Here is a 27323-nt window from a genome sequence, read left to right on the forward strand (position 1 = left end):
AAGGGCACGGGCGATTAGAAAAGAGAGTATTGCAATTTTAAGAACTTGCCCTACAACTACCAATTGTATACGTGGGAGACTTAAGTTAGAAGAAGAATCATGCATGCGACAGATATACCAAAAAACCCATAAACTTAATACATTTATGTCAATTTAGTCCTAGACATTTTTGTATTCTTTTTCCAATCAAATCCATTCGGCAAATTAAGGCCAAAAATCACTAACATCAATCCCGACGGTTCTACGTGGCACGACCAACACTAACGTAATCATTTTACAAAATTTTAATGATTTTTTATTCTTTTCTTTTCTTTATTTTTTTTTTTTTGTTTGGATTGAGGGCTAGTAACCCTTGCCAGTGACTAGGCAAGGGCTCTCTCTCTCTCTCTCTCTCTCTCTCTTGATGCCCTCACCGACCACAGCGAGGCCTCGACGCCTTTGTCGGCCAAAGAGAGAGCGCGTGGTCCCTCGCCCAAATCTGGCAAGGGCCATGATGCCCTCGCCGATTTGCGCCCGGCGAGGGCCGCAATCCCCTCGCCTTGTGTTGGTGATCCATTTCGACAACCCTTGGCGGCCCTCGGTCAAAAAAAAAAAAAAAAAGCTAAGGAAAAGAAAAGAAAATTTTCAAAAATTATCCACGTCGGCGCCGACCTCGCAATTTAAGAAGACTGTCATCTATATTAGAAATTTTCGACCTTAATTAGTCAGAAGGCTCAATGGACAAAGCATGAAAAACTTTAGAACTAAATTGGTATAATTGAAAGGTTTAGGATTGAATTGTCATAAATACAACCGTGTTTGGAAGTTTTTTAGTATTTTTCCCGACATAAACGAAGCATATCTCTAACTATCGTAAAGAAGTCAAGGGAGATTGTGGTCATCCCCGAAATAGGTTCGAACCAAACAAATGAAGAGACCCTATTCGTTGATATCTGTAGAACGTTCATGATCCGTGAGGTTCATCGTACTATCGAAAACTCGGGACACCGTATAGGTCACGAGTTCTTTTTTACGAAGGCCTAGTGAGAGTGAATCCTCGTCGTAAGAGAATAATGATAAAGTTCAAGTATGGCGATTGGCCCACTCTTTTTGTGGTTATCCACTTCTTGCTAGCACACGCGGAGAACTTGGCTGAGTTCATGCACCTGGTTAGTTTCCTAGCTTCCTTCACCATCGAGTTGCTCTAAGTTTGACAGGACGTGATGCTCATCAATCTAGGAAAGCAGTGAGAAAGAAGATAGACTATAGTTTACCCTTTTATTTGCTCTTTGAAAAAGCAACTCCTCGCCGCTAGTGGAAATTTTCTAAGTGTCCTCACCGCAAGTGGGAAGAGATTTTCCTCCAAGTGGTGAAAGCCAAAGCGTAGCCACTCGCTTTACCTTGCTTTTCGATCAACTGGAATCCCCTCATCATGTGAATTGGACTTCGTTTTTCAGCATTTTTATTCTTATTTTCACATTGGCCCAGCAAGTATACCGACACTGATTTTGCAAGACGGTGGATATTTTTAGATGGGTGATCAACATATATTAGCACTAACAAGAATGTGTCGAATCAGTTTGTGATCTCGGCTCGTGTAACCTCACATTATCCACGTACAGTCATGTTGTTACGGATCATGACAAAGAGATTGTTTTAAATGGACAACGTTGAAAAAGGAAACCGACGTATCGGCGTCGGTGCCCAACCACTCAATCACTCCATTAAAGATTCTTAGTATTGCTTCTCTCTATACTTCTCCCTCTTTCCGAAAGGGAATTATCTAAGTTAACATCATCGGATTCTTAAGAATGACAAAGATGATGCAAACCGTGAACTTTTAAAGTTTAAACGCCATGGAAAGACACTTAAAGGAATAATGCGGAGGAGAGTTCAAAACTCAATGGTGCAAAACGTAAGTGTTGGGACTTCATCGAGTAACAGCGTTTGAATTTCGAAATAAGAGATGGTATTCTAATTCAAACATGCAAATAAGAAGAAACCCACATCTTTTATCTCAGTATTGGGTCAAAATTGGGCAAATTCGGCACAAAACTATGCTCTTCCTCCTTTACTTAACCCTAATTTTATAACTTACAGTTGACATGACATGCATTGAACCCATCTTATTCTTGTTCAGACATTAAGTTCCGGCTGTTTTACATTACACACCTAAGAAACACAAAAAAAAGGGAATGATGTCCTCCTCGAATTGTACTTTTCTAATAAGTTCGAAGCAATTGCTCTCTCTCTCTCTCTCTTTTTCTTTTCTTTAATGGTTATTATTGTTTACGAGAGGGCATTCTTTCCGAGCTGATAAATTCTCGACAAAAGGCTTTTGCTGCGGGAACTCCTCCAAGTGGGACCTTTGCTATCTCCTTTTTCGACCTAACTCGTGCACCCGTGAGAAGCTTTACATACTATTTACACCTTTAGAATATTGAACGAAAGAGAATAAATTTATAATAAAAAAAAAATCCTATTATTGTGGGGTGAGAATCGGATGTGCTCCCGACAATACTCAATTGAGCTTGCAAAACCCACGTTTAATTTTTGCCCCCTCGCACTTATAAATCCAACAATCTCCCCCTCACACGTCGAGCCCGTATTTTCTTCTGTGTGACTATTGAATTCAGATTGTGTCAAGACCTTGTGTCGGAGTAGCAACAATCCGTATTGTTTTCCTTGTGACTATTGAATCTAAATTTGTTAATAAATTGGGTTCTGATATTAGTGTTGGATCGTCTTGAGCTTCTCATTTCTCAAAAGCTCGCTAGTTCAAAGGACGAGACTTTTTCATACTTATGAATTGGTCATCAGTCATTTCCGTAATCGACGTGGACGCCGGTATTAACCTCCATTTTCGAGAGGGTTTTCTGATAAATTCATATGCCCTTTTTTAGTTCCAATTAGTCGGCAGACGAAAAGGGGTTCAAGAGAAGCCACGAAAGCAAAGCAAAGCAAAGGCGGCAAAAATAAATAAATAAATAAATGAAGAGTTCGAGGAAAAAGACACAATTAAGAAAATCGCAGTAATTCGTGATCACATGTCATGCAATTTTTCAGCTCAAGAGAATCATTCATCGACCGCCTTTGCCGTGACATAATTAATCTTTCCGTGCGGCAATTTTTGTCCTCTTGCTGGGGAATCTTGTCCCGCCAGAAAAGCAGGGAGATTTAGCAAAAGAGGAAAACCAAAAGTGGCAAAAAAAAAAAAGTGGGCAGGAAGAAGCATCATATCTCTCGCAAGCGTGTCGCCACTTTGGGCTAGAAGGGTGTAATTGCAACTATTTCGAATTTTATGGGGGTGATAAGTGTAATATCCGTAGTATAATAGCACTCCAATCTCAGTTTTCTTATAAACGATATAATCTTGCCGGGCTATTGGTGGAGTGCTATTGTACTATGTAAGGTACAATGAAATTAAAATTACACCTTGAATCCTTGATCTCGATCCTTTTGCTAAGAGAGAGGGAGAGAGGGAGAGCGTGCGCCGCTTAGCGCCACCTCAAAGCCACGCGTCTTCAGAATAAATTCACCCGTCACCGCCTCGACAGCCACGTGGTACGGAACGCTCGCCAAGTATGAAAGCTCGTGCATCAAAGACGAACAAAACTCGTGAAATCTTCCCCCGCCTGTATTTTCACGCGAGGTTCGAAAGTCGCGAAATGGAACGGAAGTTTTCGAAATATCAATGCATTGTCAAGATAAAGTCTCGTAACTTATCGAGAAACCATCCCGTCAAATATCTCCGCGAATTCTAAGTTTCGAATAGGATCTTCCCTCGTTTCGTACCAATGAGCACACTGAAATTACATTTTCTCGCTGGTGTCCATGAGAATAAAATTAATAAAAAAAAAGAATGCAAATAAGAAAACAATGCTCCTTTATTTCATTTATTTATTTTACTATATTGGCTGGTGCAGATCTCTCTATCAATCAAATCGTACTTCTGCCATATCCAAAGTGTGGATTGATCTGACGGGAGGACGTTTAACAAATTTCCAGAGCAATTAATTAAACTAAGGAAAGATTAATCATGGCGGGTACGAATTCACGGGTCAATTCTTCCGGAACAAAATGGCCGGTAAGCCTACCCTAGTACTAGTAGTAATTATAGGTGGTAGGGAGGATATTCCTAAGCCCCGTACCTTTCATCCATATCCAAACAAGAGAACCAAATCAACCCTCCGTTCGCGTCTAACTTCATTATCACTGCCCAATTAAGGCAGTCGGGTCGGGTCCCTGTACCCAACAACCCCATTGAACATCGAAGTGGACCCCGCCAAAATTTCGACGGTCCGAATGTGTTGCACCACAATCTCTCCCGATCAAGTGATTCGATACCGCACGACGATCCCGAGTTGCACCCGAATAGTTCTCTCGGCTTTGTCGGGAGTCCGCTTCTCGCGAATACGGGTCTCGTATAATTTTAACATACAAAACCCCGTTTCTTAATTGCAATCACAGTATCTTTTCTTTGACTAATTATGCTGATTTCGAAAATCGTGCGGTACATGATTAATTCCCAGTCTCAAGGTTGAGCTCCCTCTTGAATCGTCATTTTCATGTCGATTGTGAAGCACGTAGATAAGAAAGCCAGATTAGCAAAGAAGAAAGAGAAGGGCGTGGTGGGTGGGCAATCGTGATCCAGAAAGGCGGTTGACCAGAGTCCAACGCTGACGTAAACTCAATCTCTTTCCCTCCAAATTCTTTTTTTCTTTCCTTGTCGTCTTCCATTTGGGACTGTTTCGAGCTCTCGGGATCCATCGGATCGGGTCGGGTCGTCACGAAAGGACAATTTGCACCGAATCGACGAATAAGGCGTTCCATTCCACCTGTCCCCTATCCCATCCCTTCCCCTCCTCCTAAAGCATTCCACAAACGTCCAAAATTGCTTCCCCAGCTATAACAACTCCGATTAAACCTCGTCGAAATTAAGGATAAGACTTGGCCTCGAAGGAGCTAGAGCGAGCTCGTACGTTCGTCCCGACCCGAGCACGCCGGTCGGCGAAATGGTTGTCGATTCCATCGGACGACTATAGTCGGTCGACGTACACGGCCATGCACGGGCCGAATCGTTCGGCAGCTACTCCAATACGCATGAGAGAGACGAAGACGGCATGGCATCTCTCTCGGTCATGGCACTGACAACATATTGTGTTCGCGAAGATAAGTCGTTTCTTTTGACAAGAACGAGTCCAAGTACGACGTGGAGAAGTACACTAAAACCAAGAGTTCCTTAGCCGCCGGGAATTACCCTGTTCGCTCGAGAGGTCTTAGATGGTTATTTAAAAACTTTGAATTTTTTTTAGATTAGTCTCCACGCAATTCTCTAATGAGGTAATGCGTGGTAATTATCTGAAGCTTGCCGAGAGACCCGTCAAATAGATGGATCGAATCATAGATAGTCTTATCCAAATAGATTAATTTAATCCATTTATGACTCATTTTATAGCAATGTAAATCTATTTACCTATACTCTACTCCGTCCATATTTTCGAAACAATTTTCTCTTTAATCCACTTATAAAAAAAATTCATATCCAAACTGAAGAAAGAGTGCGAAATGAGCGAGCACGAGATTAAATAAGTTACCATAAAGGTAGACTGAAACTAAATAAGCTTAAACTCATTTAAGACTAATTTGTTGAATATAATTAATCAATATAATAATTCAATCGATCATATACAGATCAAGCGACAGATCTACTCGGCGGTACGATCGAAAATTAGAGGATTCACGAGGATTATGCGCTGGGTGTGCTACAAGAGTAGCCTTTAATCTTGTTGCTGTAGCGTTGAACCGTCGTGGGGCCGTTGAGTAAAAGGGAGCGGCTAACTCTCCCCTCCATTAGAAAATTAAGAGTCAAAGTTTTATCCAAATCCCAAAAGGGGAAGTGGTCAAGATCAAGATTGAGCAGAGTTTCTTGTTTCACACCCTCGAACTTATTAATGTTTTGTCGCGTCTCCCCATCCCCGAAGAGTTCAAACATTCAATGCCAGAGAGAATCGTGCGGTCCTAAACTTCTTCCCTTCCTTTTCGACAGTCTTAAACAGCCAAACCTAGAAAAAAAAAAAAAAAAAGATCTCACTCGGAATTACCAACGAAATTGAAATAAGGCAGGGTCAGGGTTCGGCTTTAAGCAAGTTGCTAGCTACCCTCCCCCAGCCCCCAAAAACAACACTTTGGGTATTTTCACAGATTAAGCATGGGCTGGTACCGAAAAAAAAAATTAAGAATAAAAAAAAGGTTAGTCCAGCCCAAAATTAGTGATTAGTCACCGTGCGCACTAATTAAAAAAAAATTGATCTAACCCACTCCAATTTCATGTCGGTCAACAGACATCAAATCCAACACGAACCCTCCCCCCCTCTCTCTCTCTCTCGAGTTGTGCTCTTCGGATTGCCGTTGGTTGTTCGTGTTCGTGTACGTGTGAACGGCGGAGGTGAAACCGGCGTATCGGCATGTGTTTCATTTCCCCCAGAAAATATATTTTATTTTTTCCTCTTTTTTTTTTCCTTAGCAGCGAAATAAAAACAGAAGAAGCAAGCCGTCTGTCAAAAAAAAAAAAAAAAAGCAGGGGTTACCCGATGGTGGTGCGTGGTGGCACTAGTACTACTATATCAATGGCGGCTGTCCAAGTTTGAATTCTCTATCGACGATAAAAAAACACACCTTGTCATCATCAAAGAATCCCAGAAAGCGTCGCTCGTATTTAGCCTGAGAGACCTTCCGGTGGTATTCGCATACACGATCCTCGTTTTTCCACCCGCCTTTTTACTCTCTTCCTTGTTTTTTCCCCCTCCCCCCCTTCTTCATCTTTGTCCCGATTTGTTTTTCTTTTTTCTTTTCTTGTGCCCTCTTTCATGTGCATACTACTGAAGGTGGCTAACCAGGGGGAGTCCGGGGACCACGCGGGCAGACATGTTTCGGGCGATGAAGGCGGCAGCGATGGCGGCGGTGATGACGACCGAGGCGAATTGGCCGGTTATGCACGCGAGACGCCCTTGATGCTGCCGACCCAGCAAGCGGCGCAACCGCAGCAGCAGCTCGCGTTCGCCCCAGCTGCGGCGACGCGTCAGCAAGGGGGCGCCTCCTCCGTGCCGCGGCGGCTCGCGCTGGAGCCGCAGATTTACGAGACGGAGATGACGGCGATAGTGTCGGCGCTGAGTCAGGTCGTGTCGGCGGGGCATCGCGGGAGCGGCGGGCTCGGGGAAGCTTTCGCTCCTGCTGCGGTTCCGTCATCTTCGGCCTCGTCCTCGGCCTCGTCACCTTTCGCGACTTATTTACCTTTCGCTCCATCGCCGGGTCCGTCCATCTCGGGGGAATCGGGTTCGGGTACTTGGGCGGGGCAAAAGAGGAGGCGCGAGGAGGAGAGCTCGTCCTCGTCGGGTCATCAGTTGCTGGAGTCTATCCCGAGGAGTTGTAGGGTTTATGGCGATTTTGGAGGTGGTTCGTCGGAACAAGCTGAGCCCTCTTCTGCTCTCGGTGGTTAGTGTTTCCTAAACCCCACCCCCAACCACCAACCCCCCCACACAAAAAAAAATAAAAAAAATTAGTCTTTTCCTAAATTTTTCTATTTTACATTTTCGGACAGATGATTTTTACAAGGACGGATATTTCCCATGAGATTTTTTTTTTTTTTTTGTGGAGCTGTTTTTTTTGGTCGGAAAATCGGGATGCTTCTTGTTTTTAATAGAACAGTCCTTTTTAATGGCCTTCTGGCATTGCCCCTCTCAAGCTAGAAACGTCAGACACCAATTTCTTTTTCCTCCGTAATTATGTTTAATGCGTTGTTTTCTTTATTTTTGAAAATTATTCAGACCAAATGCATTCGACGTGCAATGTTACATGCTATGTCAAAAAAATTGTTTATGGAATTAACTTTCTAAGTTTCAACACAATGCCGTTCTTGATTTCCGTTTTCCGTTGTATGCATCTGTACATGTTTTGCATTCCAAACGATGGAATGACCGTGTATATTGCTCGTGCAGCCGAAGAAGCCAAGCCAGTTGTAATGCTGCCTGCCGCGGCCGCCGTCACAGCGGCACCACCGGCGACGCCCACCGAGCAGGCGGCACAGGACGAGAGTGGAGAGAGGAGGAGAAAGTACAGGGGAGTGAGGCAGAGGCCGTGGGGCAAATGGGCGGCGGAGATTCGGGACCCGCACAAGGCCGCCCGAGTGTGGCTTGGGACCTTCGACACAGCTGAGGCCGCCGCCCGGGCCTACGACGAAGCTGCCCTCCGCTTCCGTGGGAACCGGGCCAAGCTCAACTTCCCTGAGCTCGCCCGAGTAGCGCAGCCAATGCCACAAAACTTCGCAGGCCCAGTGGGGGCCGTTCCGAGAGTGGCGGCAGCCCCATTGCCTCCTCCGCGGCCGCCGCAGCCGCCACTGCTGCCATCGCGGTCGGCCTACCAACCTGTTCAGGGCACCGATATGTTCAGAGATTATTGGGAATATTCGAGGCTTCTTCAGGGACAACCTTCAAGCTTGTTGGAGCAGATGCTGTACACTTCCCAGCTTCAATCGTCCGAATTCGCATCCCCATCGTCATTCTCGGTCTCCTTCTCCACTCCATCATCCTCGTCCTCGCTATCATCTTCCTCGCCGATGCCGCCGCCGCCGCCTCAGCTGCAGCCGCCGTCGTTTTTCGCGCCCTCCGGTTCAGCACCTCCTGCTACTTTTCCTCTGCTTTACTCCGGGCGGCATCAGCGAGGCAGCCACTCGATGCAGCTACCGTTGCCGCCGCCGGAGAATCAAGACCAGGGTGGGCGCGGCGGCTCGGATTTCCCGCCCCCGCCACCACCATGGCCCGGTTCGGGCCAACACCCTTCATCTCCCAGCTCGTGACGGTCCTAATCATATACTGGATTCTTTGATTAACAAAAAAGCTAAAAAAATTTCTTGTCACAGAATAATTTTAGGCGATTGTTTTTAGGCTCCCCTGTTGTATCTTCTCTCTCTCTCTCTTTTTTTTTTGTCTGTTTTGTTATCTTTTGCTCCTTGTTCTCATAGCAGATTGTATTGTAAAAGACAGAAAGACAAGGAACGGATATAACAGGAGAATACAAACTAAGAAAAAGGGTAATGTCGAAATTAAGGTTGTGATTTGATTACGATATGTCGTTTAGCTCCATACAAAAGCATCAAATCGAAACATGTAGAAGAAGCATGTCGTCTCTTTCGATGTTGTCTCCCCGTTGCTTTACAGCCAAAAGTTTTCTTCTTTCGTGAATTTTTTTTGTTTTTTGTTTAATTATTATTGAAAGGAAAGAAAGCTGTTTCCTTTATGTGACAAAATATTTTGTTATTTGCTTTGGATTGACGATGGTATGTCACCTTCCTTTATCGTCGCCAGTAGGTGCGGTTTTCATCTTATCTTCAGGAGCAGGCGTTCGCACTGGCGGTGTTAGAAAAATTTCTAGGGTTACTTTGTTTGTTTTTTTTTTTTTTAAATATCGGAACATATGTACGAGGATGATGACGTCGACTTCGTAAGGAAATTGCTCTCGAAGAGTTATGCGAAATTAAAAAATGAAAGATAGCCCGAAATAAGATTTTGTAAAAAGGAATTTTCTCTTTCGAGAACTCTTTTTTTTTTTTTTTGCAAGAAGATATGTGGTGAGAGACATGCTTTAATAGTTTGGTTGCTTGTATTTTTTTTTTTTTGTATATATAATATAGGAAAATGGGAGAAAGGATAGAAATACAGGACTCGATTATGGGGTCCACTAGTTTGATCAAGTCTTCTTCGTCACATTTTTAATTTTTCTTCCGCTATCGTAGAATTCACGATAAGAGCGTAAAGTCATTTTACTTTGGATAGTAATCAAGGATTCATAGTATTTTTGACAATTCGAAATTAAGATTTTCAAATAGACTAGGAAATGATCCTAGTCTCATCTCGTGTCCAATTCTAATTTTTTCACAACTAGGTGGGTGTGATTTGCAGTATTTGAATGTTGAACCCGATAATAATAAGAAGACTGTGGTCCTGATGTTACTAAATATGCAAGGTGATATCGATTTTCCGAAGACATTTCTCTAGAAAAGATATGCAAAATCTAAACAAGAAAGGTCGCCCGTAAAATTTTTTTCTTTTACCATAGAATATCCTCTTTCGAAAGTTTTGGCAATAGCATATACAACGGGAGACGTACTCCAACACCCTGGTTTGTCATATTTTCTAATATATATGTAGGGAAAAATGAGGAAAAGGATTGAAATACGTGACTTGATTAGTGGCTCAATTAGTTTGATCAAGCCTTCTTCGTCATATGTTTAATTTTTCTTCCCGCTTTTGTAGAATTCATGACAAGATTGTCGAGTCATTCGAAATTAGGAAATTAAAGAGAATTGGTTTTTTTTTTTTTCCGAGTCACGCTTTTCTTTCGGAATACAAAAAGATAATGTAATCGACTCCTGTCTTTCAGGTGTCCCTCTGGACAAATTTTTGTTCGGGGATTTGCTATCCACAAATCCATAAGAGTTCCGTTTAGCGCATTGATGAATTCTTAATGAGTAGCTCGAGCTTTCCGAAATAGTTCCCTCTTGTGAAGATTCAGAAAGACACGAAATGAAACTCGGGATATGACTTACCAATCGTGCAGAAGATTATTCCTTATACACTAATTATACATTAAAGAGAGAATAAACTATTGATGCAATTACCCACTATGGGCATGACATGTTTGGTGAGAATCAAACTTTTTGGCGCCGGCGTAAGCCATATTCGAGGGGTCGAAACTCTCCCAACGCGTTTCTCGGACTTAAGTGGGGGGCCCTTCTTGGTGGACTGCGGGCTATATCACTCAATTACAAACGAAAAATAGTATGTATAACAATAATTATTCATTGGTACAAGCTCAAACTACTAATGAAAAAATTACAAGCTCAAACTATAAAAACTATTTACTATCCAAGGGGCGCTACCCTCGGACGACTCCTCCGGACTCCCGCCGGCTCGGCGTGGAGTGGGACCCACATGCCTTCCTGTCAATAGGAAATATGAACCGCATCCCAACATCCTTCAAGTGAGCTGGAATATGTTTCATGGGCCAGTAGGAGATCGGACCTTCACTTCGTGCATTTAAATTATAATAAAAATAAAAGAAATAAATGAAGGGTGAGTGGATCGGTACGAAGTTCATATACAATTATGGGCGGTACAATAATTAATTAGTTATTCAAACAAAGCACTCCAATAATTTGAACACGTTAAACTCGTCGGAAATGATATTCAATGTAAGACCGAGAGTTGCTTGAGATCAATGGTCACGTCTCGATGAAGCCTCGTCCCCCTCAACTCTCTCTCTCTCTCTCTCTCTGCGGCATGCCTCGGCACGAGGCACGATGTACAAAGATAAACTCGTCACCTAACCTCACGTGAGCTCCACTCCATCTTCACCGTCAGATCAGGGGTTCTGGCGTGGGGCCCATGTCGTCCAACGGATGAGATAGAGTCGGCTCGGGTGGTTCTGACCCCACAGAGATGATCTTCTGCTCAGATTGAGGTAATGGACCACGTGGAGGCACACGTGACGCGAAGCTCTAAAGATGATATGATCGACGGATCATGATCGAGAGTGCCGACGCGGGACCCACTGGAGCCACGTGTGGTACCCGACGCGGTAAAGCATAGAGCATGACGTAATCTCATTAGTAATTCATTGCTGAAGGTAGACTTTTTTTTATAGTTTATCTATTTATTTTAATAGGCGATAATATCACGTCGACTCCTGTAGAAGACATCCAAATGTCGTAAAGACTTCTATAGACGACAAAGACGGAGAACGATCAATGTTACGCCATAAAAACTAAAACCGAGTCGGGACCGCTCCAGAAAATTAGATCGTTTTATGGCAAATTTCATGCCCTTATAACTCGTAAAAAATGGTTTTATTCATGTCGAATTCCAGTAGTTGGAGGCGCGCATGACAACACTTCTGGAACGGCAATCCATTCGATTACGCGATTTTATTTTTTTACTTTTAGATCATCTTTTGCACGAAAGCGGAAATGTTGTCACGCGCACCCAATATATGTCTTTCGAAAGTTAAATTTTCCCACTCAATTGTTTACATTCTCGAAACATAGATTTTTTCATCGATTTTTTATATACTTTGATTTTTAGCGAGCGGCCACCCTAATTGGCTTTTTAATTGAACTTTCTAACAAAGATTCATCTAAGAAAATTGTCTCGTTTGTTTATATGCAATTCTTATACGTGCGGTCTCCCCAAACCTATTAGCTTAAGTTTTTAAATTGAGGGTTTATAATGTATAACGGACATCTCATATACATAGGGATGTGCATCGGTTTCGCTCCGGCTTGAGAATCGGACACGATCGGCCAGTTTTGAGTGGTTCCTGTGAGAATTGGTCCAGTTTTTGGTTTCAAATTTTTGAAACCGAGAATAACCGGTCCGATTGCTAGTTTCTAGGGAGGAATTGAGCCCAGAATAAGTATTTTCATTTCTATGTTGGAAATCATAAAATAAACAAATTATTGATCGAGTAGTATGTCTCCGGTTTCGATTCCTTGTTCGTCTGTTTTGTTTTGTTTTTTTTTTAAAGAAGAAACTATAAAAAAAAAAAGATAAATAAATAACATCGTCGGTTCTCAAGTGGACATGATCGGTCCCGATTCCACATACCGACAACCAATCTGATTCTCTATTACGGGATGAAAACCGACCCACCACGAAATCGATAAATCGAGTAGTCACGGAAGAATATAACTCGTGTTCTCGAGGTGAACGTACGAGAGAGGTTGGCGACTGCCAAACACAAGTTCGGTATTTAAATAAGATCAAAGGAGCACCCTACACTTGAACGGATGCTAATTGCGTGAAGGGGGCGGGGCTACCGGTTTGTTCACCTGCCATTAGGAGACGCAAGGTAAAAAGTAAGGCCAAGTGCACATTTGGCGAATAAAGGAATGTTAGGATCGCGTAGGGAAATGAAATACGCAAAATAAATAATTAAATAATAGGATTATAATTGAAAAAAAAAAATCAAGAATGACGCGGTAAAGTTAACGTGAGACACCCTCTTTCTTACCGTTAAAATATGATTTGATTGCCGCGTTAAACTTTTGCTTTATCGGTTTAACAAAAGAGTGAGAAAGGATAATCACCGCACGTGACTATCTAGGTCTTGGTCTTACCATGAGAATTTGATACCCGCTACGGAACGTTCGACTCGTGTCATAACCAAGTCTAGTCTGTCCCCATGATTTTGGTCGTCTGAAATATATTCTTTTCAATCGGACATTTAATTTGTCCTATCAAACCACTAAATCTACAAAAACATTCGTTAATTCGAGCTCGCGTCTCTATTGAAAGGCCCCCGGCAAAACCGGACATGAAGATTTTTCAATGTCGAGGACACGTAAGAATTTGAGAAATGATTATATCACTATCCTTACTCTGCTGGGAGATTAACCACATGTTCTAGACCACGACAAAAAATATATAAACTAGAAATTATTATGAGGTCCACTTATTCCTTCAATGATTTGTGATACACAACATGTTGTTGTTCTCACAGTCGCTTGAAAATTGTTATACCGGCAAATTCCTAAAAAAATTTAAACCGAGTGGGAATCGGGTTCGGTTCGAGGAGTTCTATGCCGTTGCAATCGGGGGTGGGTTCATGTCCCGAGTCCGTCGGACACACTAGTAGCAAATCACGTGGGAGGTTTGGTCGAGACTGTGCATTGCTGCTTCGAGAAATCGAAATGGACGATCTCCCGACATCCGGAAGAAATCGGCGGAACCAGAACTTCTTTCTCGATCGGGCATCGGTCAATTGGAAATGACAAGATCCAAACATATTCCAAAGGTCTATTATCTTTCCCTCTGTGGATGCGGAATTGGGGCCTGGACCCTGTCAAAGCATTGGAGGTTTGGTGCCTAATCGAGAAGAACTTGCGTGGCCACGGAGCCTTGTTTGGTGAATCGCGGTTGGTTCTCTCTTGGTCCACGTTTGGCGTCCGTCTGTTGTTCGAAAGCTTGAAAAGGGGTAGGATCCACATTTCCAGATTGGATCAATCATTCTCCATTCGAGTTAAGACGCACGAATTTCTCATAGGCTTTGCTTGTGGAATGAGTCATTCCATGTGGTATTAGACAGGTCGTCTCGATCGGTCGAAAGTTCAACATACGAGACAGTTTGTTCGTGAGGCCTGCGTTTGGCGAATCTCTCGGCGTACGAAAGCCGATCCCACCCGCATTAGGGGTAGTTTCGGAAGTCGAACTCGTACGAGATGCCCGCATAGAATTAATGACGGTTGCTGAAATAAGCACATTGAGAAGATATTTCATGAATTTTTGTAATACAAGAGAGAAATAACGCAGTCCAACTGTAAATTAAGACAAATCCAAATAACTTCAAAACGAAAAGAACTCCAGGTAACATAAATGATCGGAACAATGTTACGGGTCATACGCTTAAATAGCAATCCTCTAATTTCTTCAAATCGAAGTTGGCTATCGATAAGCGAATTTGTCTTAAGTACTAACCACACACTATATCTCCAACTGTTGCCACGGTTACGCCTTCCGACGGCGCACGCCTAGGTTCGACTTCCGTAATATCATCGTTGTTCAAAGTAATAAGATTGAACGAGCACAAATCTAACATCTATGATAGCGAAATCTTCACGAAAATCCTTCAAAACTAGACTTGTACACTAACGAAAATCAAGAGAATCGAAACCCTAAAATCATGTAGACAAAAGTTTCCAAATCTAGCCTAGATTGGGATAGAAATCTCCCTGAAACGGGATAGAGAATGTTCCGGATCTAGACTAGATCGGAAGAGAAAAAGCTCATTAAAATGAGAGGAAAATACAAAAAAAAAAAAAAAGAACCAAATTAGCCTAAGAAATAAGAAAAAGAACAAGAAAAAAGGAGGGGAGAGAAAGATCTAACTCAAACCCTCTCCTTTATTAAAGTCGAAGAAGATCGTTGTGTAAAGATAAGAGGGAGAGGAGAGAACCCTAAATTTCGTATCGCTTTTTGAATTGGACATGTTCTTAATGTGCTCTTGTCGCATTATCAATGCATGTCCAATAAAAACTCACGTGTATCTCCTTTTTTTTTTTTTTTTGCGAGTCCTTTGAACGAGACCTACAAAACCTCACTCTTTCTCTAGGTTTCCATCTGCTGTCTTTCAAGTTTTTACTTTATTTCGGTCAGATAAAGAAGCTGAACTAGATCTAGATATAGATATAGATTTAGATTTTTTTTTTTTTACGGGTATTTGATTTGTGCTTTTTTCAACATATTGATGTGAGTATTACTGTTTGGCGACGGTGATGAGGACGTCAAATCTAGACGCGCACCGCAATCCGTTGTAAATGGTGTAGGAGTTCTCGGCATGTGCTCATCACCGAATCCGGTGATTGGCCGCCGGACGTTTACGGGGACAAATCTATTCTTGAAAGATAAGAGTGCGTTTCTAGATATAAAACGTGCTTTTGTTATTTGTTTTATGACATTTGCTTTTTTCTGTAGTTATTTGAAATTTATTAGATTTGAACGTCTTTTGTGCACTTCTTGAGCATCATTCTGATTAATGAATGTAATCTTTCTTTCGACGATGAAAAAAACACAGGTCTAATAAGTTTCTTTTCCAAGATCAAACCCTCCTTGAGTGCCCACAATTTGACTAGAACGAATGGGGACAAAATTTGCACATGAAGTGGTGCCTTTAGACATTGCAGAAGTGCAACCATATCATGTGCCGCGAGTGATGCTGGGCACATGAATCGCTCTATGCAAACACTCTTGCGCATGATGTCGTACGATAAAAAACGGATCATGTCATTAATGGTCTCCATGTTCTTGCTCGAGATTGAAAATCAGTGTCGTACCTTCTTCTCTCGAAATAATAATCCCTTTACCTTCTTAGATATGTTCATCATCAGTCTTTTCGTTACATTATTTCATCGGAATGCTCGATTAGTCATGGAAATGCTCGTCATTCACTCTTTTTATAATTAGCACCCAAATTTGGATTAACCCCCCATCAAGCGATGCCTGCATACTTTGAAAAGCTATAAATTACTCCATAAATTTTGAATTTTGTTGACCGCTACTAGCTTTTCCGTTTGCCTAATCATTAAGTATTATCTAAAATGGGAATAACTCCCTCGGGATAATTGTCCAAAAAATTCCTAAACTCATTGAGGAAATTTATAAAAAAAAAAAGTCCTAAACCTTTTAGACTTTGGCTAATTTGGTCCTAAACCTTTTAAATTTGACAATTCAGTCCTTAACTTTTTCACATTTTATCGATTTTCGGCCAATAAGACCGAATTGACAAAAGATAAAAAGGTTTATGGCTCAATTCGCAAAAGCATAAAAAGTTTAGGATTTTTTTGCAATTTTCTCAAACATATTGTATGACAGCCAATTCAATCCTAAACCTTTTAATTATGTCATGAATATTTTTTTTTTGTGTCAATTTAGCTTTAAACCTTTTAAAGATTTGCCAATTTAGTCCTAACTTATAATTTGAATACTAGGCCAATAGGATTACATTAGTAAATCAGCAAAATGTTTATAACTAAATTGGCATATCATCAAAATGTTGATGACTAAATTGGCAAATACTTTTTTTTTGTATGTCCTATTCACTAACTCTCTTCTTTCTGACTTTTACCCTACCTCTTAGCGGAGCGCGAGAGTCGAACCCTATACTTATGATACCAGCGTCCCCACCTCCCAATCATTTTATCAGCTTCTATTAAAATTTCTTAACTTCTTTAAATATGCATCACCCTCTTTTTTTTTTTTTTTATAACTTCAATTTCCATGTTATAAATATTATTTTGGTAAATATTAACGAGTCAGCCCATTTTCCGCGACACTTAAAAGTTATGCATATGGAAAAACCAATGTCTGAAACAAAAATCAAAGTCTAGGAAGATAATGTGTAACTTTTCCAATTTTTGGGGCTATTGTACAACGCTGCCAAAGTTTAGGAGGGCAATTTGCACTTTTTCGAAGTTTCGGTATGTTTGTGGGGAACTGTCAGCTCAGCATTTTCATTTCAAATAATACTATTTCTAAAAAATTAAGTATGAGAACCCAAAAAGAAAAAAGAAAAAGAGTTTGAGTGCTATTGGACGGTGATGCCTAAGTTCAAAGGGACTCTTGAACAATTATCCTTAATTTTTTTAGAAGTAGTATTATTGAAAGGAAAATGCTGGGCTAACAGTTCCCCAACTCATAGTGGAACGGTCAGCTTTCTGCGACAAACGTGTTATGGAAAATGAAACTAAGTTTGTGGCTAAAACAAACTTGTGGCAGAAAATTGATCGTCCCACCATAAGTATGCGGGGGATAGTCAGCTTAGCAGCTTCCCGTGTGAAATATTCACCCACGTTGATTTAATAATTTCATTATTAAGCATAAAAAAAATGTTCTTGATGCCAACTTTTGAATTCGATATCGATACCCATCCCCCAATTGTTCAATATACCATAAGACAAAATATTCTCTTGAGTAGAGTGGGGGTAAAGTTGTCATATCGCATTGCGAGATGGAGAGAACCATTTTTCCCTCTTTTTTTCCTTTTCTTTTGGCCACCTTATGCAGTTTTTCGAGTCCAACATTATATGCATATTGACAGTCGGAGAGAAACTAGAGAAATTGATAGGACGACATCTACAAACTTCGAAGAGAAAGTTATGGATAGTACTTTTTCTGTTAAGTACTCACCAACAAAAAGGTAAAAACTACTAAGATTTTCTTCAAAATGAACGTGGTGCGCATAGTTTTGGGTTCTGCTTACATTTCCCAAATAATTCGGCAAATTATTTGTAGGCTCGAGCCAAGTTCATGTGGCCTCGCCATCGTGAGCCGCTCTCACCATAAACAGAGAGACGGGGGGCGGTCACAAATGATAGGCGAGGGCGAGGGTATCGTTGTAGACATCGGGGTCGGGGTCGTGGCGTTGAGTGATGGATTGGGTGTGAGGAGAGAGAAATGATATGGGGGAAATAGTGGACGAGGGGGTTTGGGTAGATTTTGCGTATGCATGAGGGCAAATAGGTCTTTTTGGTTTAGGAGACGTAAAAGTTAAAATGTAGGTTTTAGAATATGACTGACAAATTTGAGGATAATTCTTGCAATTATCCGCTAATGAACCGATTTTGTTCGTGTTCGTTAGGAACCGACCCCGATTAATTTCTCGCAGTGGGCTTGGGCCTTGACCCTTTTCGATCCTCTTCATCGTCGCGACCTGATTCGAAACCGTTACCCGATTCACACCCCCCGCGAATGCGGATGCGAATTTTCTGATGCTGAATCGCGTATTAGGCTCACGAAGATGTCCATCTTCTTGAAAGATCAACACATCAAAGAACTCGCTGATTACGCCCACATCAATCAGAACGAGTTTGTCCACAGAAGGTAAGATTTCGGCCTCTTCTATCCGCACCCTTTTTTTTTCCCCTCTCGTTGCTCTGTTTTGGTGCTCTGTGTCCGGAAAGGATGATTCGATGGAAGCAGAGTCGAGCGTGCGTGTGATGTGACAATGTGATTTGCGTGAAGCCTAATCAGGAGGTGGCTCTTGATTGTGCAATTTCGGATTTTGGTCGCGTTTAGCGAGCGGTGTGACATTGAGTGGAAGAGTCGTCGTGGTGAATGGGCTCAAGGTGACATTTTCGCGTACATAGGGAGGAGTAAAGGTCTAGGATAGTTCATTGATTCGGTTCTGGACTTCATGAATTTTGTGCGGAAAGTAGAATGACTTCGTTGTTTCTTGCAAAAGAGTCGAGTTCCATCCAGTTTTCGGCTTAGAAATACCACAAGAGGAACAGTTCTTCTCACTTCCCAGACTGGGAATGTTTATAAAAAAATAAATAAAAAAATTAGGGTTTGGGTGAAGAAATTACGATAACGAGGAGCATTGCGGGAGGAATTAGTTGCTACGTGAAGAAATTACGAGAACGAGGAGCAATGTTTATAATATTGGCGTAGTGCAGGTACACTGGAGATAGTTGCTGTGATTCTGTCATTTTGTGATGATGACCGGCATGTCATTTGGTTTTTCAAACATTATAGTGTTGTCTCTTTGTTAAATTCCATCGAAAATATATTTTCATGGGGTAAAGGTGCTGGACGTCCCCAAAATGTTGCAAAATGTTCAATCAAGTTCCTGATTTTTTTTTGTGTAGTCGGATCCTGAACTACACAATTTTTGTTCTAGTTGGGCATCACTGACATGGCAGATGACATCAATGAAACATCAGCACGTTTCGTTGACTCATTGTTGACTTGTTATAAAGAAATAACAAAACAAAAAAAATGAAGAAAAAAAAGAAAACCATAGGGCGAAGTTTGGAAGGGATGCTGGTGTGGCACCACCTAGGTGTTGGTTAGGATCCAGCAACCCTCGCTGCTGCAATCTCCAGTTATCTTTTAAAGGAAGAACCAACTCGAACAAAGAAGTATATCAGGGATCCCATTGCACAAAAAAAGGTTGAGGACCCTGATTGAAAATTTTGCAATAGTTCATGGACCTCTGGTGCCTTTATCCCTATTTTCACTTCAGGAACTTACTGAAAAGTGACCTCCGATTCATAAGAATATCTGCTAATTGATGACAATGACTGTCTATTTGATGATCAAGCGCGTTACTTCTGTGTCAGTTTTCCGCTACACAAGTTACTTCTCTGTGGTGGTTTCTGAAAAGCTTAGTGACCAAACTACCCCATCAGTGTTGCTTTTAAGCTTTTAAAATGAAATGACTGCTTTTAATTATCAAACTTGTGAATTAGTCTACAATATGCTGCACTTCCCAGGCATATGGTCCAGCAGTTAGATTCCATTTGGAGTGGTGGTTTGATACTGCCAAAAAACTGCTGAATTTTGGAGCCCTGTGTGCATATCCTTTTAATTATTAAGCAAGAATAGGGATGTTTGTCTTGATTTTGAAATGATTTTTAATTTTTATTTGGGTGATTGATAACTGAGGCATAGTTGTTTCTCCTTAACTTGTTTGTGATTATATTTATTGGAACTAAGTGAGTTTGTTGCAATTTGGAACCTTGAATTGTATTCCCATGAAGGAATGCTAAAGTTGAAATACCACCTAGCATTCGAATCCTTGTTTTTGAGTCTATAAATTATATGTTCTTTGGTTGAATGCTAAATAGGCACAAGAAGCAGAAAGAAGAGGATATTGCTATTTGTGAATGCAAGCTCAATCCAAGTGATCCTGACAGTGCCTGTGCAGAGAGATGCTTGAATGTCCTAACCAGCACAGAGTGTACTCCAACATATTGCCCCTGCAGTTTGTATTGTAGGAATCAGGTACAGCCACATGATGCATTCTCATATGTATATATTTATGTTGAAGTGCTTCCACTTGTGCAAATTTGGGCATCATAGTTGTACTGTTGGTCCACGATAGTAGTAAATTCCTTACTCTAATGTTCTTATTATTCCTTTATTCATGTATGTATGTATGTATGATGAGATTGTTCTGCAACGATGCTTAATTTTGTAAACCCATACTTCAACTCATAGACATACCTGTGAGAAACCGCAACTAAATTTTTCGCAGCTTGATGGTATAGCACATCTACTCTCCCTAAACTTAGATGTTCATGCTTCAAAATATATCAACCAACAATAGTTGACATGAAGTTGCAATTTCTTCAACGGTCTAGACTCTAGAGTTTGGTGGGTTCGCATATGCGGGTGCAATGCACTGTCCCCATGAATGTGCACGTTTAGAGGTTGTTTCTTGTCTTGAAAATGCCAGGTTTCGGTTTGCTCCATTCCCAAAGCTAAATTTTTGCTTGTTCAATATCGCAAAATAATGGGAATGGGCATTGCTGAAGAATGTGATTTCTAAACTTGTGTGTATCAGAGTAATCAGTTATTGATGTCTTGTGTGATCATTGTTGACAGAGATTTCAAAAATGTCAATATGCTAGAACAAAATTGTTTAAGACAGATGGCCGAGGATGGGGTCTTCTTGCTGATGAGGACATTAAGGTATGAATCAGCATGTTTCTCCCATAATATATCTCCTTTCCGGTTGTGTGCACTTCATCGATAATCAATAAGGTAAAACTTTAATCAGGAGCTTCAACATGAGATATTCCTGCACTTTGCATAGCTCACACAGGTTTAGTGAAGCCATAGACAATCCAGTGCGCCTCTGTCACTCGATATGTGCTTAATTGTTGACTTCATAGTCAGCTTGAAAGGATTTAATGGAATCTACGGTTTCTGTGATTAAATTATGGGCCTCCAACTGTACTTTTGTATAGTTTGCAAATACCTGATAATGAGATTCGTATTAGCTATTGTCTTCTATAAAAGGCTTTTCTTGAAAGTAATAGCTGTTGTATGGCCTGATCCAGGCAGGGCAATTCATAATTGAATATTGTGGAGAGGTAATATCATGGAGAGAGGCAAAACGAAGGTCTCAAACTTATGAAACTCAAGGTGATGTATAACAGCTGATTAATATAATATTCACAATCTTTGTTACCCTCCAAAGGCTTTTTCCAACTTCCTATTTTATGATGCAGGTCTGAAGGATGCATTTATCATATATCTAAATGCCGCAGAGTCCATTGATGCAACTAAAAAGGGAAGCCTTGCTAGGTTCATAAATCATTCATGGTTAGCCACATAAGTTTTTCTCTTTTATGGATGGGTAGAACTGTACATTTAATAGTGTTAGCCATTGAACTTCAAATTTTTCTACATGCTGCTCGTATAACAACAGATAGCTTCTATGTCCCTAACAGATGCCAGCTAATCCTTTATCATCGATTGATTCGTCTTGTTTTCAAACAGCCAGCCAAATTGCGAGACAAGGAAATGGAATGTATTGGGGGAGATAAGAGTTGGCATATTTGCCAAGCTAGACATTCCTGCCGGAACTGAATTGTCATATGATTACAATTTTGAGTGGTATGGTGGAGCCAAGGTTCGTTGTCTTTGTGGTGCACCTAGCTGTTCTGGTTTCCTGGGTGCAAAATCCCGTGGTTTCCAGGTAATTTTTATGGCTCGGTAATGAATCTGTTTCTATTTTTCCTGATGGTTATATGCGCATGTTATCCTAGCTACTTTTTGGAATATTCGTATACGTTGAGTCGTTGATCTCCATTCTTCTTGTGTATTCTTCTGGTGAGTTGCAATCAGATTTTATTAAAGGAGTCATTTGATCTACTTGACCAGTATTATGGGGTTTCTATGTGTGGCGAGGAGTGAGAGATGTGGCCTTATTTCGCACGCTGTGCGAGTGGTTTGGTTTGGAGTCACTTTGGCTGAGCCAAGGAGGATGATTCTTGGGCTACTTCTATACTGTTTGATTGATTTGAAGGGAAAGATGGGGTTATTGGGGGTTGTCTAACGTTAATTTGACTATCAGCGTTGCGTTACTTTTTAATTGGGTGCATCTCATGTCTCTTCTTGTGCACACATGGAGGGAGCTTTTAAAACTTATTTTGGTTTTGGAAATATTATTACCCAAAAAGCTGTCTTGGGTTGGCTGAGAATCCATCTGTGTCATTCTGCTCTTAAAGTTGTTTCACCTATCCATAAAAGGGGGCTGTCTTGGTCATACAAATGAAGATTGCCTTTTCAAAGGTGAACTTCATTTGGAGGCTTCTCTATACGCTGTCCACATTTGGAATCATTAAATTTGGATCTTCAAACTTCAAAGTAGAGGCCATGTTTTTGTCTTTTCAAAGGTGAACTCCATTTGGAGGTTTCTTCTATATGCTGTCCATGTTCGAAGTTATAAAGTTTGGATTATCTTCAAAGGAGAGGCCATGTTGTTGCAACAAATATAAAAGAGCAGAAAAAAGTTTGTGAATACTCTGATGCTTTGCTTTTGGACCGAGGAATTTTGGGCCCTGATATGTGCCTGGAGGAGTTTACTGGGTGGAAGCATCACCTCATGGAATTGCTATCTAACAGATCAGAGATTCAAATTCTTTGTTACCTCGGCTGCCTGAGATTGTTCATGCTGTCAATAATCTTGAGTTTAGCTGTATACTGAACAATCTTGAGTTCGACTATCGATCAAGCTGATGCATTGGTAGTTTTGTGCCCCTTTGGGATGTTTTTGACTAGGAGTTGATTAACTCAGTAGTTGATGTCTTTTGGCACAAGCATGATGACTGCCCAAAGGGCCCTTGGACAAAAGTGAATTCTGAATGTTATTGAAGCAGTGAAGGAGCGATAATTATAGGGAATGCCTACCCACCAAAGCCCCAACCTCACTTAAAAAACTGAAGAAAAGAAAAATCGTCTTGAAGTCCCATAGATCCTCGCTAACGTAATATAATGAAAATGGCGCTCAATATCGTTGTAAAGCAAACAGTGGGTAATATCACCCAATGCATTTGCTGATGCAAGTACCATATCTCTGCAGTCACTGAATTTAGCATCTTGAAACCAGTCAATGATGAGTCTCTGAGAAAAAAATCTGTCAACAATGGAAATCGGCAATGGGTTCTACAAGTTAGGACTCCCTCTGGGCTTAATAGTTGAAAAACTTTACACAAGTTATGAACTTGTTTAGTTAGGTATATTCATCAAACCATCTGAGGTTTTTATTCATAGTTCCAGTGATTGCCTGTAATATTAAAGGTGCAAAATAATAGCATTCAACTAGTAATGTTTCTCTACCTTCTTTCCATTTCTTGTTTTTCCTTCTCCATGTCACATGAATGAGCTCTGATGTTTCTCTTCCCCGATATCATACCTTTCTCTACAGGAAGATACTTATCTATGGGAAGATGATGATGACAGGTATTCTTTTTGTTATATTTCGCTGCTAGTCATTTTAATCATTTTTGGATGTTATCTGAATTCTCGATTGGTTATCTAGATACTAAATCTCTTATCAATTGCTACTCGTCTTCTTATAATCTTCGCACACTCCTCCTCATGGGATCCACCTATCTCGTATGTTTTTTCCGCACCATGCATTTGCTGAGTTTGTTGATGTTCCTTTCCATGTTTATCAAGAGAAAATGTTATAGGTCCTGCCACGCTCTTGGTTGATGGGGAATTTGCACCAAACAATAAGATGATGGATATCTGGGGAATGTATTTTGTGGAGATTCACGTGGAAAGATCAAACCATATGTGTGGATTAGTTGAACTTAAGGAAGAACGCATCTAGGACACAATGGGTTTAGGACACAAAGCAGCTTCTTCTTTGTCATATTCTGATAGTCCTTTATAGAGCTGATACTTTCTTTGTATGATTCAAACTCATTTATGTTAGAGTGGCATGTTTTTACTTTGAGGACTTCATTGTGCACCTTTTCTTTTCTCTGGCATTTAATTATGTCCGTATCTTTAAATGAATGTCAGTAAAAGTTTTTTCATAGAAATGCTCAGTCATGTTTCTTTGCAGGTACTCCGTTGAAAACATTCCACTATATGATTCTGCAGAGGATGAGCCTACCTCTAAGCTCCAAAAGACTCATGATCCAATGGATCTGGAGTACATCTCAAATGGAATAGTTGAAACCCCAGTTCAGTTTAATGATTATGAGCAGGTCAATTCTACTGCTCCTTTTGTGAAACCTCAAGATTTAGTGCCAATTCAAGATGCGGTATCACCTGTTGTGAAAGCTGAAATAAGCGAAGAAGCTGTACTCTATCCTCACGATTCGCAAAAGATATTCTCACAGAAGAATGCAATGATATTTCGAATTAAGAGTAATAGCACATACCGGAATTATCACATTGGACCTGGGCCTCTTTCAAAGAAAAGGTCACAGATGGTATTGAATGGAAGGCCAAAGCATCTTCTGCCAAATGGCAATGATGCCAAATTGGTTGCTCAACACTTACCTTCAAAAGAAGCACAAGAACTTCTCAAGTGTGAGGTATAAATTGTCCTCTTTGGTATTATACTGGTCTGTGCAACATGACATGATTATATCTGTTTCTAAGCTGAGGTTCCTTTTCTTTTTGTCTTATAAGTTGCAGCTGAACCATTGTGCAGTCTTTGTCCGGACGTTTGATGGAGGTGTTGCTGAAATGTAGCATCTGAGTGGCATGTGCATGTACTTTAACATGATTAAGTAGTGTCTTTCTTCATCACTGCACTACTGACATAATATAGTGAAAGATATTATAACAGTTTTGTCAGAATTAGTGATGGATAGTGACATTATCATCCCATGCTAGAGATATTTCTTGCACTACATTGTATGAGAAATGCCCAAAGTTGGTTGTTTTTGTTGCCATAAAGTTTTAAATTTCTTATGGTGAGATCTCACATATCCGAAGGAAATGCCTCATCTAGCTGCATCAGTGAAGTATTATCATCCACTGTTCTGCCTGGGAAAAAAATTTGAAATCATTGCTGCTCAGATGCTTTGATTGTGCTTTTTTATGATGAAAACGTAGTTGTCTTGTCTACAAACATATCGTCTAAGTTCCCAGGAAAACACTTTTGTAGGAAAGGAGAGATGAAGCCAATTCTCAGCTCGATTGCTTGTATAATGAAATACGTCCAGCAATTGAAGAACATGAGAGGGACAGCCAAGATAGTGTAGCTACTAGTGTAGCTGAAAAATGGATAGAAGCCTCCTGTATGAAGCTGAAGGCTGAATTTGACCTTTATTCGTCTTTGATTAAACATGTAATCTTTACACCACGGAAAGCCGAACCATTGGAGGTTGACGAAAATCACGAGCAGAAGACTCTGGAATATGATATACCGCAGAATCTCACCAGCTAATTCTGCGTTTGTAAATATATAACAACAAGGTGATGGAGCTGGACAGTCAGAATACCAAGGGGCAATAGCGGAATCCAGTTGAAGCTTTTAAGTCAATAGTCGACTTCCAACAAACTAAAGCTGATCCTGTGGCAACTGCAACTGCACCTTGAGTTGCAGGTTAATATCTGAAAGTTGACTCAGCGAATTCACAGGATAAACAAGTTAATTTACGTGCATCTGATTACGGATTTTCAGTCTGTTGTTCGCTGTATCAGAACGTCATTCAGGACATTCCTTAGTCTGATCTGATTATAGCCTTGGATGCGGGATGTATATATAGAAATTGTTTCAGCAGTACAGGGTATGTTCAGGCTCTGCTGTAGATGTTGTCGTGAGTTTTTAGCTCTTCATTAATCTGCTGTCAACTGTTACATGAATTTCAAGCCACAAGTGGCTGTGCGTTGGCATGTTGTGTTTGACGTTGGTGTAAAACTTGCATTATAGGGGCAGTAGTTTAATTTGACAATTTCAGTTATCCCAATTTGATTGAGCCGGAATGTCCAGTTTGCGTTGTTCGTACATGTTGCCTGTGAAAAGTTTGAGTGGATCCGAAATGGTATGTGGATTTTCCTGATACTAGTCACACCCTCTTTCTTATGTTGGTGAAGAGCTATTAGCAATGGAGTAATTGGTTGAGCTTACGGTTAATGGTATGCGAAACTTATTCTAGTTACATTAGCAAGCAAACTGCGTGTACCCTTAGCATGATAAATTGATGAAAGAAACTGAGTGGAGAGAGATGTATCTGTCATGATTCTCTGATAGAGGCTATTATTAGCGACAACAGTTGTTTATTTTCAGTCTCATATGTCCATCCTAAATGCGTTTTTCAAGAGCTTATTAGTGGTTATCCAAGCTTATTAGAGATTTATTTTCAGTCTCATATGTTCATCCTAAATCCGTTTTTCGTGAGCTTAGTAGTGGTTATCCAGGCTTATTAGAGATGCATCAGCATTGGCTGTAGACTTATTCTCAGAGGCTAATACGTACCCTGTCAATTTGTGGATGTCACGCTGGTTATTCTTTTCCTTTCCTTCTCTGAAGCGTGGTTGATTGAAATGCATGTAATTAGGAGGGAAATCTTGTTTACAAGCATCTGATTGATGTGGGACAATACAATACTTATCGGTTTTTATCTGAGATGATTCCAAACACTAAATGTTTTAAAATGCAGAACAGATGCTGCGAGTGGACTGTGTAATCAATCACCTCTTGACCAATTCAGGGTCATGAATCTTGAGGAACGAATTGGAAAAGTGAAGCAACCATCATCATTGCAGGTTGAACAAAAGTGAAATAGTCGACGATTGCATCGCCGTAAATGTCATCATTGTGTTCCATAGTATTAACTGGGACCGACACATACCCAACCCACTATCGCTAGTGACTATGAAATTTTCTGGCACGGGAAGTGAAGTGACTAGATTCCAGTCACGCCCTTGCCCTTTGCCTTTCTGCATGGAGATATCCTTGTCTCTAGCATGTGTTGAAAAGGTGCGACCTTTAATTGCCAGAACGTAAAGCGATATGATAAGACGCAGGAATGTGAT

At 40.8% G+C, this 27323-nt stretch overlaps 2 protein-coding genes across 2 annotated transcripts; both read left to right on the forward strand.

Moving 5' to 3' along the window:
* Positions 1-6847: 6847 nt before the first annotated feature.
* LOC115755307 (ethylene-responsive transcription factor ABR1-like) lies at positions 6848-9094 on the forward strand. Its single transcript, XM_030694683.2, has 2 exons — positions 6848-7473; positions 7977-9094. Exons 1-2 carry the CDS (start codon positions 6849-6851, stop codon positions 8831-8833), a joined length of 1482 nt encoding a protein of 493 aa, XP_030550543.1. The 5' UTR covers position 6848; the 3' UTR covers positions 8834-9094.
* A 9140-nt stretch (positions 9095-18234) lies between these two features.
* Positions 18235-26292, forward strand: LOC115755214 (histone-lysine N-methyltransferase ASHH1). Its single transcript, XM_030694564.2, has 9 exons — positions 18235-18407; positions 20156-20312; positions 20916-21002; positions 21374-21458; positions 21545-21638; positions 21816-22014; positions 23746-23780; positions 24394-24871; positions 25450-26292. The coding sequence occupies exons 1-9, from the start codon at positions 18325-18327 to the stop codon at positions 25729-25731; spliced, it is 1500 nt and encodes a 499-aa protein (XP_030550424.1). The 5' UTR covers positions 18235-18324; the 3' UTR covers positions 25732-26292.
* Positions 26293-27323: the final 1031 nt, after the last annotated feature.

Source organism: Rhodamnia argentea, chromosome 2 (assembly GCF_020921035.1).
Source record: "Rhodamnia argentea isolate NSW1041297 chromosome 2, ASM2092103v1, whole genome shotgun sequence".
In the NCBI taxonomy this organism is placed as follows: Eukaryota; Viridiplantae; Streptophyta; class Magnoliopsida; order Myrtales; family Myrtaceae; genus Rhodamnia; species Rhodamnia argentea.

Bases quoted from the DNA above. Each gene is read 5' to 3' on its own strand.
- LOC115755307 (XM_030694683.2), top strand. From the start codon at position 6,849: ATGTGCATACTACTGAAGGTGGCTAACCAGGGGGAGTCCGGGGACCAC. The intron at 7,474-7,976 runs GTTAGTGTTTCC...TTGCTCGTGCAG, and splicing joins GCCCTCTTCTGCTCTCGGTG to CCGAAGAAGCCAAGCCAGTT.
- LOC115755214 (XM_030694564.2), top strand. From the start codon at position 18,325: ATGTCCATCTTCTTGAAAGATCAACACATCAAAGAACTCGCTGATTAC. The intron at 21,459-21,544 runs GTGATGTATAAC...TTTATGATGCAG, and splicing joins TCAAACTTATGAAACTCAAG to GTCTGAAGGATGCATTTATC. The intron at 22,015-23,745 runs GTAATTTTTATG...CTTTCTCTACAG, and splicing joins CAAAATCCCGTGGTTTCCAG to GAAGATACTTATCTATGGGA.